The sequence below is a fragment of the Tursiops truncatus genome, chromosome 10 (genome assembly GCF_011762595.2).
Source record: "Tursiops truncatus isolate mTurTru1 chromosome 10, mTurTru1.mat.Y, whole genome shotgun sequence".
Taxonomy (NCBI): domain Eukaryota; kingdom Metazoa; phylum Chordata; class Mammalia; order Artiodactyla; family Delphinidae; genus Tursiops; species Tursiops truncatus.
Window position 1 is genome coordinate 102,683,083 of NC_047043.1, and position 16,716 is coordinate 102,699,798.

The 16,716-nt window shown below is 64.5% G+C and overlaps 1 protein-coding gene across 4 annotated transcripts; it reads right to left on the reverse strand.

Annotated features, from left to right (window-relative positions):
• Positions 1–2,931: 2,931 nt before the first annotated feature.
• KLF15 (KLF transcription factor 15) lies at positions 2,932–16,482 on the reverse strand. Of its 4 annotated transcripts, none has more exons than XM_019947333.3 (3): positions 16,301–16,482; positions 11,026–12,126; positions 2,932–4,057 (listed from the first exon to the last, which is right to left on the reverse strand). In XM_019947333.3, the coding sequence occupies exons 2-3, from the start codon at positions 12,099–12,101 to the stop codon at positions 3,895–3,897; spliced, it is 1,239 nt and encodes a 412-aa protein (XP_019802892.2). In that variant the 5' UTR covers positions 12,102–12,126; positions 16,301–16,482; the 3' UTR covers positions 2,932–3,894. The 4 variants fall into 4 exon arrangements, with proteins under 4 accessions (XP_019802892.2, XP_033721494.1, XP_073643904.1 ...); XM_033865603.2 differs by having other exon boundaries at positions 11,026–12,276; XM_073787803.1 differs by lacking the exon at positions 16,301–16,482 and adding an exon at positions 13,352–15,921.
• Between the last annotated feature and the right edge of the window lie 234 nt (positions 16,483–16,716).

Here is a 16,716-nt window from a genome sequence, read left to right on the forward strand (position 1 = left end):
AGGTGTGCGTCTCTGTCTTCTGAACGCTGCTCTCTAGGCCACCATCCGTGTGTTCCTAACAGCCCCCTGGCGTCCAGTATCCCTCTTGCCTGACCTCAAATACAGCAAGATCTTTTCAGCCTTGGTGTTTGTCAGAGCCCGACCTTGCCCCACGCTCGGGCCCTCACACGCCCTTCAGAGCCCCCGTCCCACCGGCTGCCGAGCAGACAGCAGGCCCCTTCCCGGCAGCTCCTCTGCTGTGCCCACTGCCCAGGCCTGCAGGACCCTGAACGATGGAGCATAAGGAGAGCTACAACCCCTGGCAAGCCCCGACCCCGGGCCTTTCTGCTTCTGCCCCCCAACCCCGTGGCACTTGTATGGACTCTGGGCCCCTCCGGGCATAGACGATGGTGACATCACAGGGTTTGTTTCTTGTTTACATTCGTCCGTATGAGGCAGGGACCTGCCGTTTGCGGTCGTGCTGGTCACACAAAGCGCCTGCAGGGTTTCCCCTAGCGACACCCTGCTGTCTCTGGAGGCCTGACCGGTGGTCCCATACCTGCTGTGACACCCATTCTGAGAACGTGGACAAAGCCACGGGGCCACCACGACTTACCCGCTGGGCGGGCGCGCGGCCGAAGCCGCACCCCTCCCCTGCGCTCCTTTCCCCGTCATGGAAGCCCCAAATTTAGCTGTGCTCAGAACCTGCCAGATTAAGGCTATGTTGTCCAGCTTTCCTTGCAGCGAATGAGGCTGTGTGATTAATCCTGGCCGAAGGGACATCAGTGGACAGGCCTGTGCCGTGTGTGGGGAGCACAAGCCCTGGACTGCTCTTTGCGGGCGGGTGCGGGGCCCCCGGGGCGCCAGGCTCGAGGGCAACGAAGAAGGTGCCCGGGAGCCTCAGGGCTGTTTCAACGGAGAAAAATTCGCTTCCGCGGTGCTGGGGTCTCTTTGTTGCGGCAGCCCAGCCCACGCTGCCTGGCACGGTCTCCAGAGATGTGCCTCCCCGGCCTCTGCCCGCCGTGCGGGATGGCCCCATGCAGGGCCGGGCGGTGCCGGGCTGCTCAGGCTGGCTCTCTGCTCCGCAACCTTCCAGAGTCCCATTACGAACTGTTGTGGGCACACTGGGCCTGCAGGCCAAGAAAAACACTCCTCTTCCGGCCACACAAGTCACAAAGGGTGACAAAGGTGGTGGCGGGGGTCTCCCAGAGGTGGCCAAGCCAGGAGCCTCCACAGCGCTCTGGACTCTGTGGCGCTGCCAGGGGCCACGGCACAGGACAACCGAGGCCCGGCTCCCGGCCCTCCGTCCGGCCGACTCAGGCTCACGCCCTGGGAAGGGTCTTCGCGGCTGTTCTGTCAGCAGCAGGCTGCCACCTGGGGCTGTCACGCCCGTTCTGCGGGGTCAAGAGGCTCAAGAAACTCCCCCAGAGGGTGGGCGAGGATCAAGAGGGGGTCCTCGTCACCACCGTCCCTCCCCTCCGCGCCCCCGGCCAGCGCAGACGCCCAAGGGGGTCTGGAGCCCAGGCAGAGGGCGATGGCTTCGCCACCCGGCACACACGGCCAGCCTGGCTTCGGCCCGGACAGAGGGCCAGCCGGGGGGCCGCGGCTCTGAGTGGGTGGCTGTTGGGGACAGACACCGAGAGCAGGTGAGCGGTGTCCCGGGTCAGCGCCCAGCCCCACACGTCTGTGTGCTCACGGGCTCCTCCAGTGTGACCATCCCGGTGGCCCGTGGCCCTCTTATCCAGGCTCCACTGCTTCTTTATGGATGAAGAAAGCTCTACGTTAATGCACCTGGAAATCAATGCCTCGCTTCCCCACAGCATGTTTGGCCACAGAGAGTACGTCCGGTCAGGGTCAGAGGGCAGAGGTCACAAGGCCGAGTCCTTTCCCCAGGACCAGGGCCAGTCGGGATGGGGTGCCCATTCTCAGATGGTCTGTGCTGTGCTGGGCACACCTGCCCGCTGCACCGACAGGAAAGACAGCTGTAGCGAGAGGTTCCCAGGTCAGCGGGGACGGTGGCCTCCACCTCAGTAGAGGCACAGAGTACCCGTGCAGACATGCACACGTACACACGCACACGCCTTGCTCCACCTCTCCGCTGCAAACCCACGGAGCTTCGCCACCTGCTCCAGGTCCGAGGGTGTCACTGAGAGCCCCCTGCCCGACGTGCCTCAGGCCCCGGGAAAGGACGGCCTCCACGTCGTGTGGACAGAGAACTGGGCAGCCCTCTCGCTGTGGTGCCCAATGCGGCTGCCCTGCCCCTCCTTGCTAGCTCTCGGCCCCTCCTTGCTCTCTGGTCCCCGCCGGCCCTGCTCCCAGCCCGCCAGGGCGTGCAGATGGGTCCAGGCCTCAACCTCATCTCCCCAGAGCTCGGAGCAGCTGGGCTGCGTCGAGGCGGCAGCCTAACCCCATGCACTGGCCATCCCCCCCTCCACGCGCCCCCCCACCTCCGGCGTCTGCCTCCGCCTGGTCAAGACTCCTAATCGGTTCAGAAATCGCAAGTGGACATGACGTGCCATCTCCTGGAGGGGTTCGAGGGGGGAAACGGTCTGCTCCACACCCCCGCCACGGTGCACACGGTAAGTGCATGATACATGCTCCATGCACACAAGGTGGGAAGTACCAAGCCAGGGTCTCAGACAGGAACTCGGGAGCGGTGGCCCTGTGTGCGGGACCTGGCCTGCGGTCTCTTCCCACAGTGATGCTGGGATGGGGCGGCCGTGGGTCTGTGGAAGGGAGGCAGCCCTCCAGGAAACCAGAACGAGCAGAGACCCAGCCCATGGTGTGGAAGTGGGGCTGTGGGGACCCTGCACTCCTGGACCAGGGGCTGGACACCCAAGCAGCCTTTGTATCCCTCCGGGCACACACCACGGTCCCCTGAGTGCTGCGGGTGCAGACACGGAGACTCAGCCCCCAAATCACGCCCGTTCCTGGCAGAGCAGAGGGAAGCAGCACACGAATGCCACAGTTATCAAGGTCTTTTTTCTTTTTATTGGCAAAGTAAATATATTTTTATGAAGGACCAAAGAAAATATATATAATTGTAACATATGTACACCAGCTTATAGATTTTATTTCCAATTTACACAATGTTGACATGTTATTAAAAGATTTTCTGTAGAGGCACCTATGTACATTTTATTTACATACATTCATAGGATGTGAAGTAAACCTCTCAGAACAAGCTAGTTCATTTGATATTAATTTCTAGACAAAATAAGGAATGCGTTTCTAAATCAGGGTTTTGGGAGGCTCTACCTAGCTCTTCCACACGCAACGCAGCGGCTCCCCTCTCCTCTTGAAGGTGACCCTGGAGGCTGCCGTCTGGATTTGTCTGGAAACAGGATGAGGGGCTGAGCCACACCGGTACCGTCGCCCTGGGGCAGACCTGCATCTGTCCGTCTGCCCTGCACACTTAACTCAAGCACATGCACTGCCACCTCGCTGAGAGGGGGCTTGTCCCCCAATCCCACATCCACCCGGAGGCCAGGTCCTGCACCCCAGAGCTCCCCACCGTAGCCTCCAGGGGTCAGGCCAAGGGAGGCATCTTGGACAAAGCCACGCTCACACTCCATTGCAGCCCCGGACGTCTGGCCTACTTCCTTCTTCCCAGCACGGCTCCCTCCGGGAACTGACATTTCGAAACTGCACACGTCTTCGGCCCCAGCAATCGAGCGCTAGCCCTGGCCCAGGCGGGGAGCCCAGCGGGAGAGCGGCCGGGCCGCAGGAAGGCACTAGGGCCCCCAGGCCGCCTCCGGGCCCCCCCAGGCGGGGGCGGGTGGAGGCCTGGGTCCGCATCCCCGGGCCCCAGAAGGTGGCCTGGAAGACGACAAGTCCCTCTGAAGGAGGCCAATAACTTGTTGCTACAAAGTACCGGGCGGGGCAGGTGGTCGGGCGGCTCCGGCCCGGTCGGGGTCAGGGCCGAGGCGCACGGCTGCTGCGGGGGAAGCGGTGCACCTTGACGTGCTTGGACAGGTGGTCGCTGCGCGCGAACTTCTTCTCGCACACGGGGCACTGGTAGGGCTTCACGCCCGAGTGCGAGCGCCGGTGCCGGGACAGCTCGTCCGAGCGCGAGAACCTGTGGGACAGGGCGGTGAGCGGCCGCACCACTGCAGCCCCCGGGGCCGGAGCGCTCGGGGTCCGCTGGGAGGGTTGCTGTCCCCCCCTCCCCCGCTGCCCCTCCGGCCCCTCCAGGGAGGCGAGAGCAGCCGACAGCAGGCCTGTGCCCGTGCTGGGGCCTGAGGGCCGCTGGTGACCCCACAGGCCCCCGACTGCAGGTGCACCTCAAGCCCCCCTTACACCAGAACTTGGGGCTCCTGTGAGTGTCCGCACGGGCAGCCCTCCCCCGCGAGAGGAGACAGGCCCGGGGACGAGGCCCCTGCCCAGCCCTGCAGGGAGCTCCCAGCTCCTCTGTCGCTTCCGCCACGGAAGAGGAAGGGCCCTCAGACTTGGCCCCCACGACCCCTGGACCCTACTTTCCTAAAAGCTGGGCCCCCTGAGATGTCCCCAAGCAAAACTGCACCCCTGCGAGGTGTTCCTGAGGGTTTAAATGGTTTCCCTGCAGCCTTCCTATTGTGGCCCCCACCAGCGTGGGAGCCCAGAGGCCACTGGGGAGAAGCAGCTGCTAGGGGACCCGAGCTGACCACAGGGCTTAGCTGTCGTCACTGACTTCAGGCACTCCAGGCTCTCCCCACTCCCGACCCTGGGCCAGGCAGTGAGACCCCACCCTCCCTACACACGCTCTCCTCCTCTGTGCTCTGCCTACACGACCTGCCCTTGGCCTCTCTCACTCCAGGACATATGCACGTACTGTTGTACTGTTCCCTGTCTGGAATGCTCTTCCCGCCGACCCATCCCTTAGAGCGCAGCTCAAATGTCACTTCCTCAGGAAAGCCCTCCAGGACTGCATCCCATCCTCAGCTCCCATGGCACTGGGCACTTCTCTTTTCTGGCCCTGGCCACTGTTGCAACTTCAGTTTTCAACTTTTTGATGAATGTCAGTCTGTGCCACTAGACCGTCAGCTCCATGACGAAAGACATACACGCCATGGCCGGCCCAGTGCCAGCGCATGGTAGGTGTCCAGTACATGCATTTATGCGAAAGAGCGGACACGGCGGCGCCCTTGGGAGGATAGAAGCTGTCAGTCAGTCCTCTCCTGCCCCAGAACACACATGCACACGATGCACACTGCGTACACGTACATGCCACACGTGTGCACAGCATGAACACAGGTGCACGCACTCACACGTGTGCACACCACAAAGATGGATATGTGAACACGTGCACACGTAAGGACATGTGAACAGGAGCACCCGGCCCAACAGCCCTGTCCGTGGGCCACGCGCGAGGTAGGCGACGTGGCGGCCCGGAGCCGCTGTCCCCCACCCAGCCCAGGCCGGGACTGGCAGCCCACCTCGGGCCTGACCCTGTGTGTGGAAGCCTTGGTCCCACAGCCTGCTGAGGGCCAGGACGGTCCAGCAGCACTAGCCCAGGGAAGGCTCAGGTGGAGGGCAGGAGGGCCTCAGCACCAGATGGGGAGCCCGGCCCGGCGTCCCTCAGCCCCTCCGGTGCCAGGGTCCTGCCCCACGGCGCGATGCGGCCAGGCTTCTGTGCTTGGAGGCTGGCGCTCCACCTCCCATCCCAGGGAGCCAACCGGGGCAGGCAGAGAGCAGTGCTCTTGGCTACCTTTGCCAATAAGGAACTGGCCCGTCTGCCAGGTGAGGAAACTGAGGCTCAGAGCAATGAGTCCCTGATCCAGGGTCACCAGTGACAGAGCAGCCGAGGCCAGAGCGAAGGTCCTGCACAGCGCCCTGCCTGCCCTGCTCCCCGCAGAAGGCCTGGCCTCCTCCACAGAGCCGCGCCAGGCGGCGTGCGCCACTGCAGCCCCGTGCAGGCGGGGAGCGGCATCAAGGCTCCTGGCCGTCAGGGCCCGGGCCACCTGCCCCCAGCGGAGCCAGGCCTGCCCCAGGCGAAGGCTCCAACAACGCACCCTCCCGGCCAGGGAGCCGGGACCGGCCTCCCTGGACCGATGCCAGCACAGCGAGGGCTCGAAGGGGACGAGGGGCTTGCTGGGGTCCCAGAGCCGGTGGGGTGGCCAGATGGCTCAGGCCCCCCCACCCCAACGGTGAGCCTGCGTGGCCCTGAGCAAACTCGCCACCTGTCCTGGGCCTCAGAGTCCGTCCTCTCCCGCCCAGTGAGGTCCTTGGGATTCCTGCCCACCTCCCAGGACTTGTCTCAGAGGCCAAAGTGGTGACACAACGGCCACAGCGGCCTCTCATCAGGGGGGTGCTTGGGAGGGGCAGGTAGCCGAGGGACATCCAGGCCTGAGAAGAGCTGTTCCCAGACACACACCCCCTCCTCTCCCTGTAGCACAGGGGCCCTGAGAAGCCCCCCGCCGCACCCCCCCACCACCTTCTCCCATATGGCAGCCGTCACGGGAAGGGGCCAGGTGGGCAGGAAGCTCTGCTACCTACTGCCTGGACCACCCGGGCACGTCACCAAGCTCTCTGAGGCTGCTCCTCCTGGACACAGGGAGGGGCAGACTGGCCGCAAGGACCGCGAGGGTGCAGAGGCCAGGAGCGCGGAGGGCGATCGCTTGACGGCTGTGAGCTGGGCCCTCTTGAGTCACGACCGTGATCGGTGCTGCTGGGGTGCAGGCCAAGGAAGCGCAGGGGTCCAGAGGACGCTCCGGAGCCGCCCCTCCGTCAGCCAGGAAGCCACCGCTGTGCACGGTCAGGCTAACGGTGCCCCAGGGCCATGCAGTGCGCGACCTGCCCGACGGCACTCGGGCTCTGCGACTGCAGGGAAGGGTCGTGGCAGCGGGGCCGCAGCTTCGGATGCTGTCCCTGGCTCTGCAGCCTCAGCCTGCCAGCCTCCTCCTGGGCCCTCCCGCTACGTGGGGCTGCTGGACGTCGTTAGTATCCCTATTAGCTGCGGCAGGAGAGCACTCTCTGTGGATGAACAGGACTTCCCGCTGCACGGAACTGCGTCCAGGAGTGAAGCAAGGAAATCTCTGGGAAGGTGGCAAACAGCTCTTCCTGGATGGTGAGATCCAGACAGGGACAGTCTGGCCCCAGCCCCTTCCAGGGCGCCGGAACCAGGCCACTACGGGGAAAGAAGAGGGCGTACTGGGCTCAGGACCAGACACTGCAGGAAGGGGCGGTTGGTGACCTGGGCCAGTGATGACCTTGGGGGACGCCATTCACGGCCCAAAGGTGTGCAGGGCAGGGCACAGGACACGACGCCACGGCCAGAACCAGCCCCAGAGGAGGAAGGGTCAACTGCTCGCCAAGACCACCAGGAAGAAGGGAGGGGTCTGGGGGCGGTGAGCTCCCCACACGGAGGGCAGGCCTGGCTCAGGGCGAGGTCCACCCCCCACTGGAGGTGTGGAGGGGGCTGCAGAGACATCCTGAGGCTACAGGCGGGCTGAGGGCCTGGCTCTGCCACGTACCAGCTGTGTGACAGTGGACAACTTCCTGAACCGCTCTGGCCGCAATTTCCCCCTCTCTAAAATGGGACGACAGGCTGATGCCTACTCGTGGCCTTGCAGCACGTCAGGAGCTTTTGTTTCGCTGTTGTCACCCCTCCGCTCTGTTCTCCCGGCCCATACGCTGAGGCCTGGCAGCTGACAGCCTTGGGGAAGAGATGACTGACATTAGGTGCCCAGGGGGAGGGAGAGGGCCTGGGGCTGCATGTGGGAGAACTGTGCTGGCCACAGCGTGGGTGGGTCGTGCTCTGTCCCGGCGGGCACATGACTTGATCATTCTGGACTTCAGCGTCCCCCTGTGTAAAATGTGATGGTGCCGACACATCACGGGGCTGTTGGGAGGCCTCAAAGAGCCCGTGACATGGGAAGGACAAAGCCAGAACCATCGCAAGACTGACGACAGCTACCACTGAAGGAGACCCCCGGAGACACGGGGCACAGAGAGGGCCGAGCACGCCTGCGCTGCGGAGGGGAGGCTGGCGAGCAGACCGTGTGCCCGTGGGCCAGAATGAGGAGTTTGGACAGGAATCTGAGTGTACCAAAGTAGGCCTAAAGGCCAGAGTAGGTAATGAGCCCCCCGTGGAAGGAAGTATGCAAGCAAGTATGGGGATTTGTGGAGGGAATTCCAGCTCTGAGAGTCTTAGAACAGTGCCTGGCATTCCGTGAGTGCTTGTGAGCTGGTGACTGTCATGTTATCCCCTGTCCTGTCCCGACGGAGCTGCCCCAAAGCCCATCTATCCTCCCACCCAACTGCTGGAAGGACTCCCTCCACCTCTGTCCCTCAGCTGGAGGCTATGAGCATATTTAAGGGACACTCACGTCACGTGCACATTCCCAGGGGTTCAGGATCCCTGAAGACCAACCGGGGTGAAACAGCCCTTCCAAGGGGCGGGCGCCCTCAGCTTCCGGCCAGGCAGTGCGTCTGCCACATGTGACACCATGAAGGCCAGACCCAGACCTCGGAGAAGCTCCAGGAGTGGCTGACGGCAGGGACGGCTCCCAGGGGGCTCCGGGGAGATCTCACTGTGCCAGGCACCCACCATGCCTGCCCCTGCCGAGGGGGTCCTGGGCAAGACCCGTGCAAGGGCTCAGACAGTGGCAGAGCTGAGTCCCCACCATACAGCTCCTCCCATGGGGAACTCAGCCCCTCTGAGGCCACCGTGCCGGGGCTGAGTCCGCCCCCCTGTAAAGCACTGTGGGCTGAGTGTCCCGTCTGCTCTCTGGGGCAGCCCAGAAGGGCACAGGTCCTCTCCTCCTGGGGAAGCGGGCTGGCGGGTGGCCTTGACCAAGACCACACCTTCCCGCCCTGCGGCTCCACCCAGCCTCACTCTGAGCGGAGGGGCCCCTTCCTAACAGTCAGCAGTGGCCGGGGACGGTGGCCGGGAACGTGAGGCTGCCCCACGTCTCCACAGCCTAGCCCCGCCACGAGGAGAACGCAGGCCGAGCCCTGAGTCTTGGGTGCCTCTGACCCGGAGTGCCGCCCCCGTGGAAGCCGGGCCAAGCCCCTTCCGGGTCCTTCTCACACCCTGACCTCGTATGAGAGCGACCGCACAACGCCTGGGAAGGGGCGCTGCTGTGCACCCCTGCACGCACAGCCCTGGCAGGCAGTGGCAGGGAGCAAGTCCTCACTTTCCAGACGGGAGACGGAGGCTCGCCCAGGGGACCACTGGAGGGCAACGGTGGGAGCGGCAGATCGGGGGCTGGGGCTCCGACCTTCGCCACCAGCTGCCCCACCCCAGGCGTCAGGACGCCCTCTCCTGCAGCTGAGCCCCTGCACGGCCCCGAGTCTGACCACTGAACACGGCACCCCGCCAGCCCACAGGCCCCACAAGCTGCCCCGTAAGTACACCCGGCCGGGAGGCGGGAGGCGCGCGGGGCTGGGGCTGGGGCTCTGGAAGAAGCCCTCAGGTCTGTGGGCGCCTTTGGAAAAGCCCCTTCTCTGGCCAGCTCAGCACTCCATGGCGAGGGGCCGCCAGCATCACACCCAACACTCAGGTCACAGCTCCCAGCCACGCCACAGCCTCGGCCAGCGGGACTCTGCGGCCAGCACCTCTGCCCAGGGGGCCAACGCTCAGATGAGATCCCAGCAGGAAACAAAAGCTGCAAACTGCCCCCTGTGTGCTGTGTGCACCCACGCACACACACGCCCAGGGTACAAACGTGCCACGCGCACACGCGCCATCACATTTGGTCACGCAGCAGAGACCCACGTGGAGACGGCAAGGTGCACACACGAGCCCGCACACACAGCCACACGCCCCTCGTGAGGTCCGGTTCTGCACACGGAAGAGCGTGCCTGTTGTTACACGCACACACACGTGCGCGCGCGCACACACACACACACACACACACACACACGGAAGCTGCACCAGCCGAGACCCAGACTGTGTTGGCAGCACACGCACCTCCTGGGCAAGCCAGCTTCCTGCAGGGAGGGTGTCCTAAACAGGGGAGAGCCGCCGGGGGCACCCCTCAGCGTGTCGGCTCCCGACCTGCTGCCTGAGCTTCAGGAAAAGGTGGACGTGCCCTCCGAGAAGGTGGGCCCCCCGGGGGCCTGGGGGAGAGCCACAAGGGTGCCGCCCAGCTCGGCCTCCCATGGGCTGGGGAACCCTGGGCAAGCCCCCACCCCCACCCCTTGGAGAGCCGGTTCCCCCCACGGTGCCGCCCCCACCCCCACCCCTTGGAGAGCCGGTTCCCCCACGGTGCCGCCCCCACCCCCACCCCTTGGAGAGCCGGTTCCCCCACGGTGCCGCCCCCACCCCCACCCCTTGGAGAGCTGGTTCCCCCCACGGTGCCGCCCCCACCCCCACCCCTTGGAGAGCCGGTTCCCCCACGGTGCCGCCCCCACCCCCACCCCTTGGAGAGCCGGTTCCCCCACGGTGCCGCCCCCACCCCCACCCCTTGGAGAGCTGGTTCCCCCCACGGTGCCACAGAGTCGAGAGCCTGGAAGGAGTCTCCCGCCCACGGTGCAGCACCCCTAGTCTGGTCCTCGCTCTCCCTTGGCCTTTCTGGCTTCCCAAACCCACCGCCAGGTACCCCGTGCGGAGCACAGCCTAGGTGCCCCAGGACCCTGTAAAGACAGCTGGCGCCTCTGGTCGGGCTGTGACTTCTCTAATCTGATGCCTGGTTTCAAGTCCCTTCTGCAAAGTGGCGCGCCCTTGGGCAAGTTACTTAGCTGCTCTGTGCCTCTGCTTACTCAGCCGTAAAGGAGAGTAAGGGTGGTACTTACCCTTGGGGGCACCCCGAGGCACGAGGAGCGGTGCACACGGCTGCAGCCGCCCTGCACTATTCTGAGCTGCCCCGTCACTACCATGAGAGCCCTTCTGTGTGGCCCAGCCCCTCTCCTCCAGCAAGGGCGCAGCCTTACCTGGTCACCGTGAGACTGCAGACCAGGGATCTGGAGGCACCAGAAAACCTCTGGGCGGTGTGCCAGCTCTGGCGCTGCCCCTGCCCACCCCTCTCTCCCCTTCCTAAGCAGCCTTATCTAAGGGTGGGGAGTGTGGCCTCGGCAGCACAGCCGGGAGCGTGGAGACGCCCGGCCTGCCGCCGCCATACTGACCTCCAGCCGCAGCCCGGCCAGGTGCAGGCGAAGGGCTTCTCCCCCGTGTGCCGGCGCAGGTGGGCCTTGAGGTGGCTGCTTTTGGTGTACATCTTGCTGCAGCCGGGGAAAGTACACTTGTGCATTTTGATGAGTTCTGCCGCCGGGTTCTTGGGGAACTTCTGGCCCATGAGGAGGCCGGCGGAGCCGGGCCCCAGGGGTCCCGACCCAATGGGCTTGGCGGCGATGGGCACAGGGGCGATGCGCACGAACTTGGAGGGCAGGTTCAAGCTGGAGGAGGGCACCGCCTGGGGCACCAGCGTGAAGGTTTGCCCCTGGATGTTGACCAGGAGCTGGGCCACCTTGACGCTCTCAGCGGCCTGCCCAGGGGAGACGGGCTCGGCGCCAGATTCCTGCTTCACCTGCACCGGCTGGATCTGCAGCAGCACGGGGATGGGGCCGTCGGGGGCGGGACCCCCACCCGCGCTCTGGCTGCCGCCCACACCGGCTCCCGGCGGTGGGGCACAGCGCTCTCTCCCACTGGCCCCAGGATGGAGGTAGCTCCTGTGTGGCCCGGCGGAGAGCTGGCCGCGGGCCTCCAAGTCCTTGCTGTTGCTTTCTGGGGCCTCCTTCACCCCTGGCTCCATGTTCTCCTCCAGAAACTCTTCGATCTCCTCCAGGGTGGGCTGGAAGGGCCTCGGGACGTCATCGGGGTCTCCCACAGGAAACTCGGGGAAGGAGAAATGCTCCCCCTTCACAGGTGCCGGTGCTTTCCGCCAGGTCCCCCAGGCCATGGGGCCGCCGTTGGCCCCAGCGCTGCCACCACCGCCGCCGCCGCCCAGCGTGGCCTGGGACAGCAGGAAGTCCAAGATGCTGTCCTGGCCCTCGGCCCCGGGGCCGCCGCCGTAGCAGGAGCAAAGGGCTTGCGAGTCAGGGCTGGCACAGGAACAGAGGCTGGAGGCGTCACTGTCGTCCTCCGAGAGGGGCGAGGGCAGCATGTGGTATGCCCGTCCGCCGGCCAGCCTGTCACTCAGGTAACCAACGGGGTACTTCAGCGACGAGAAGGTCTCGTCCACTGGAAGCAAGTGGTCCACCATGCTGGCCTAGCCGTGCCGGGGGCGGCTGCGGAGAGGAAGGAGGAGGCCCAGTCAGGAGGGCAGCGCGCTCACCCGCCACCTTGGGGGCACCTGACCCCACTCTGTGGCCGGCCACAGCCGCCCACTGCCGAACGTCTGGGTCCTGCGTCCATCCTGGCTCACGGGAGAACTCTGTCTGCAAGAGTGTTTTCTGAAATTGCACCACCTGTTTGCAAAAGTGCTCTCCAAGCCCATTGCACAACCCGGCTCTTGTGGTTGCACAGAGATTTTCCAGAACAATTCTGGGAAGGAACATGCGTGTGTCTGCAAGTGACTGGGTGTGAGTGCACGGGAGGGAGAGGGTGAGCGTGTGAGGAGGCCCTCGGCACCCCGAACAGCCAGGTGGCACCCCCGTCCAGCTGAGCAGAGTCACTGCCATCCCAAGGACAACCGACCTCAGCCTCATTCTTGCAGAATCACTGGAGGGGGCAGGAGAATGGCCACCTGCCCTCTGACCCCGTGCTGCTGCAGCTTGGGTAGGGTTTCCAGATTAAGCAAATAAAAATAAAGGCCACCCAGTTAAACCTGAAACTCAGATTCTAAAGAATGAGCAACTTTTTTTTTTTTTTTTGCGGTACGTGGGCCTCTCACTGTTGTGGCCTCTCCCGTTGCGGAGCACAGGCTCCGGACGCGCAGGCTCAGCGGCCATGGCTCATGGGCCCAGCCGCTCCGCGGCATGTGGGATCCTCCCGGACCAGGGCACGAACCCGTGTCCCCTGCATCGAGAGGCGGACTCTCAACCACTGCGCCACCAGGGAAGCCCTGAACAACTTTTAATATGTGTGTCCAAACGTTAGATGGGGCAGGCTTATATTAAAGAATTATTTCATCTGAGATGCAAATATAACTGGGCAGTTTGTATTTTAATCAGGCAAGTCTAGTTGGAGGCAAAAAATTAGACGCCCTCACGGGCTGTTTCCCCATCTGAAGGGGGACAGCCCCCCACCCTCCAGTTCTTGGACCCCTCCTGTCTCAGCTGCCTGCTCTGTGAATCAGGGAAGGCAGGGACAGGCCTTCACAAAACGCTCTCAACGGGGCCGGCACCTTACCCGGGGCTTTCCTAGCGGTGCAAGGGCCAGGCCCTGTGGCGGTAGCCCGAGGGAGCAAAAGGCACCCAGGTCCCAGAGCCCAGCTATTATCTCCTTTGACTTCACAACTGCCTGCTGCATGGAAAATAAGACCCCTTGGGCTGCACCCCGTGGATCACTCACCACCTCAGGAAGGCCCAGCTCACGCCCGTCTCCCTACTGGACCAGGGGCTCCATGAGGGCAGGCTGGGCCGTCGGGTCGCAGCTGTGTCCCCAGCTCCTGGTGAGGCAGCTGGTGCCCAGGAGGGGCTCAGAGAACGTCAGCAGAGAGGAGAGGGGGAAGCTGAAGGCCATGCTGGGTCCGGTGTCCAAGGAGAGTCAACAGTGTCTGGCTGTGACAGGGCCACCTCTGCGGACCTTTGTCCCCACCCAGTGACCATAGCGGGATGTTTGCTGAGGTTGAGGAAAGGGTGTTCTGCACCCAAAGCCAGAGAGCCTCTGCTGCCTGGCATCACGTCTGTACCCACCCCCTTGCTTTGTCGCGAGCACCAGTCCTGCACCTGGCACCCAGCACTGCCCAATGGTCAACAGGCCCAACCAGGGGCAGGGACCTCCCAGAGCCAGGTCATCATTAGCGACCTTGGGCAAGGCCTCGCTCTCCCAAACCTCATTTTCCCATCTGTTCCATGCTCTGATGACCGTATCCAGGAAGCTAAGGCAAGGTGACAAGTTTGCACCCAGGGGAGTTTTGCAGGAGAACGTTTGGCCTTTTGGTTTTAAATATTCAGCTAAGCATTTAAAACTGGGAGTTTAAAAACATACACTATTCACCAAATCGGGTGCTGAGAAGGAATGAAAATGCCAGATAATGTGAAGAACAGAGTCCACACTCAGCCTGAGACCCCCCTCTCCCCTGTCGCCCACGCTGAGCTCCTGCCTCTGCAACTTACCAGCTGTGTGACCTTGGGCAGGTGGCACAACCTCTCTGTGCCATGTTTTGGATGGGGATCCTGCCAACTGTGCCTAGTTCCTGGGTTTTTGTACCACCAATGAGCTAACACACGCTGAGCACTCACTACAGGGGCAGGCGTCCATGCAGATGCCCGTCAGGACTAGTCTTCAGGGTTAGCCTCAGTGGGTGAGTATGTGGTCTTTCTGCCCCTCTGCTGTGATGCTTAGGAATCCGGGGACTCCAGCCTTCCTGGAACCAGGACTGAGGCGGTAAGGGGCAGATTGGGCCGTGTTCCTGCCCTTGAAACTCTCCCCTGAAATGTGATCACTAACTGAATATTCCATGATATTAAGGAATTACAGTTAATATTTTTAACTGTGATGATGTATTGGGGTTGCTACACACTTTTCAAAGGACGCCTTACATTTTAGAGATATAAACTGAGGTATTCACGGATTAAATGATACCAAAGAAATAGAGGGGGAAATAAATAAGTAGAGTAGGGCGGGGTAGGAGGAAACTTACAGATTCCCAAGGAAATGGGACCCAATCTCGTCCCAGCAGCCCAGCACCTGGACCGTGCCCATCCGCCCCAGACCTCAGCTCCACCTGCCCCGCTCGCACTGGCTGTGCCCCAAGCTCACCAGCTTCATGGCCTCAGGCCAGGGCCCTGGCTGTTTCCCCTCCGTGGACCCCTCTTCCCCAGCACTCTAGGAGGGAGTACCTTATTTAGATCTCAGCTCATAAGTCACTCCCCGTGGGACCTCCCTGATCACCCTCGGTTACACCACCCCACATCGCAGTCTTCCTAACAGTCGCCACTGCCTGAAACTATCTTAGTTATGTATTTGTGTACCTCATTTTCTGTCTACCTCCCCACCAGAATATAAGCCGTTCTGACTGTTACCCCAGAGTCTGAAACAGGACCTGGCAGAACTTTGCTGACTGTGTGAAAGGGCTGGGGCCGGGGTGGGGAAGCAGCAGCCGACCGCCTGGGTCCTACCGCAGGGCTCATCGGCCTGGGTGGACGCAGGCACTGAGAGCCCAGTAGGGGCTGCGGGGTGCCGGGCGCCGGCCCTGAAACACAGCAGCACGTGGCACGGCGAGAGACGCAGGCTGCGTGCAGGGGGAGGGACGCCCTGTTCCGGACTCCGCCCCTCCCCGGCCCGGCCAGGCCTGCTGTTTATCCTCCCGGGGACACAGCGGCTGCAGGAACAACATGTAATTGATAACAAGCCCAGCGCCGGCCAAGGGCCTTCCATTGGGTCAGCGTGAAAATCACGGGGGCGGCGGGCGGGGGCCGCCCTTCAAAATAAGAGTCTCCACTCCCGCGCCGCCCCGCAGGCCCCAAAGTCGCGAGCCCAGCGTCCTCGCACCTGTGGGGCGGCGGGGCTCCCCACGAGCCACCCGGCCCTTGAGGGGAAGTGATTTCAGGGGCTCAGGCACTTGGGGATTTTGTCACCCGGGCCAGAAAACAGCGGGGGTGGGGGGAGGTCCACAGGGGGCCGACCGAGGGGAGAGAGAGCGAGCGGACCGTTGCGGCGAGCGGGGTGGCTTCCCCGCTCCGCTAACCGCGCGGGGGTGCGAGTTCCTGCCGTGTGACTGCGTGTGCGGGCCGTGGTGAGAGCCGGGAGGGGCGTCCGCGACACGCTCGCGCGTGGAGCCGCGTGGTGTCCCCGCGTGAGTGGGAACGTGTGTGGGAAAGGGGGGCAGGGGGAGCCTGGGGCGCCGCCCGCGGGGCACCGAGCCCTCGGCCCGCGCCCCCTCCCGCGGGCCGGCTGCGGTGACCGACAGTAACCCCTCCGCCCCTCCCCGCCGCGCGCCCGCCCGCCCGCCCGCCCGCAGGCCCCGTCGCGCCCGCCATATGGGAGGCCGGCCCGCGAGACGCGCACGGACACGCGGGGCCAGGCGCCTAGGCAGCGGGCCAGCCGCGCGGGGAAAGTGCCGGTGGGCACGTGGGGTCGCTGACCCACCAGCCTGTCCGCCCCCGGCCCCGCGCGGGGCTACCCCGCTCCTCCGACATTTCCTCCGACGCTCACGCGGAGCCTGGGACAGCCGTGCGGGCGCCCGGCCTGGCGTGCAGAGGCCCGCCCGCGCCCCCCGAGCTCCCCTGCGCCCCGCCAGCCCCCTGCGCGCCAGGCCCGGTCCACTCGCGTCCGTCCTCGCCGCGCCGCTCCCACCTGAACTCGGCGCACGGCCGGCCGGCAGCCAGGCCCGGCGGTCCCGGGGCCCTGCGGGCTGCGCTGGGGGCGGCGGCCGCGCGTCCTGCACTCGCTCTTGGTCGCCCCGGCCCGCGTCGCTGCGGCGGAGCCCCCGCCGCCGCCGCCCGCTCGGCGCTCACTCCCGGGCTCACGTGACGCGGCGGGCGCCGCGAAGGCTCGCAGGAGGCTCGGCCCCGGGCGCGCGCCCCATTGGCCAGCGCCGCGCGTCACGCGCCCCGGCCCCGCCCCCCCGGCCCCCTCCCTTCGCAGTGGACTCGCGGCGGCCGCGGTGTCCGTTCCCGAGGCTCTAGCCCGGGTGAGAACGTGGGGCTCCGAGAAGGGCCCACGCGGGGTGGGCGCCGCGGGGCAGCCCCGGCCCGACCCGCTCTCCCCGG

Coding starts and splice junctions, on each gene's coding strand:
- KLF15 (XM_019947333.3), bottom strand. CDS start 12,101: ATGGTGGACCACTTGCTTCCAGTGGACGAGACCTTCTCGTCGCTGAAG. Junction 4,058..11,025: donor TGGCCGGGCTGCGGCTGGAG/GTCAGTATGGCG, acceptor CCTGTCCCACAG/GTTCTCGCGCTCGGACGAGC.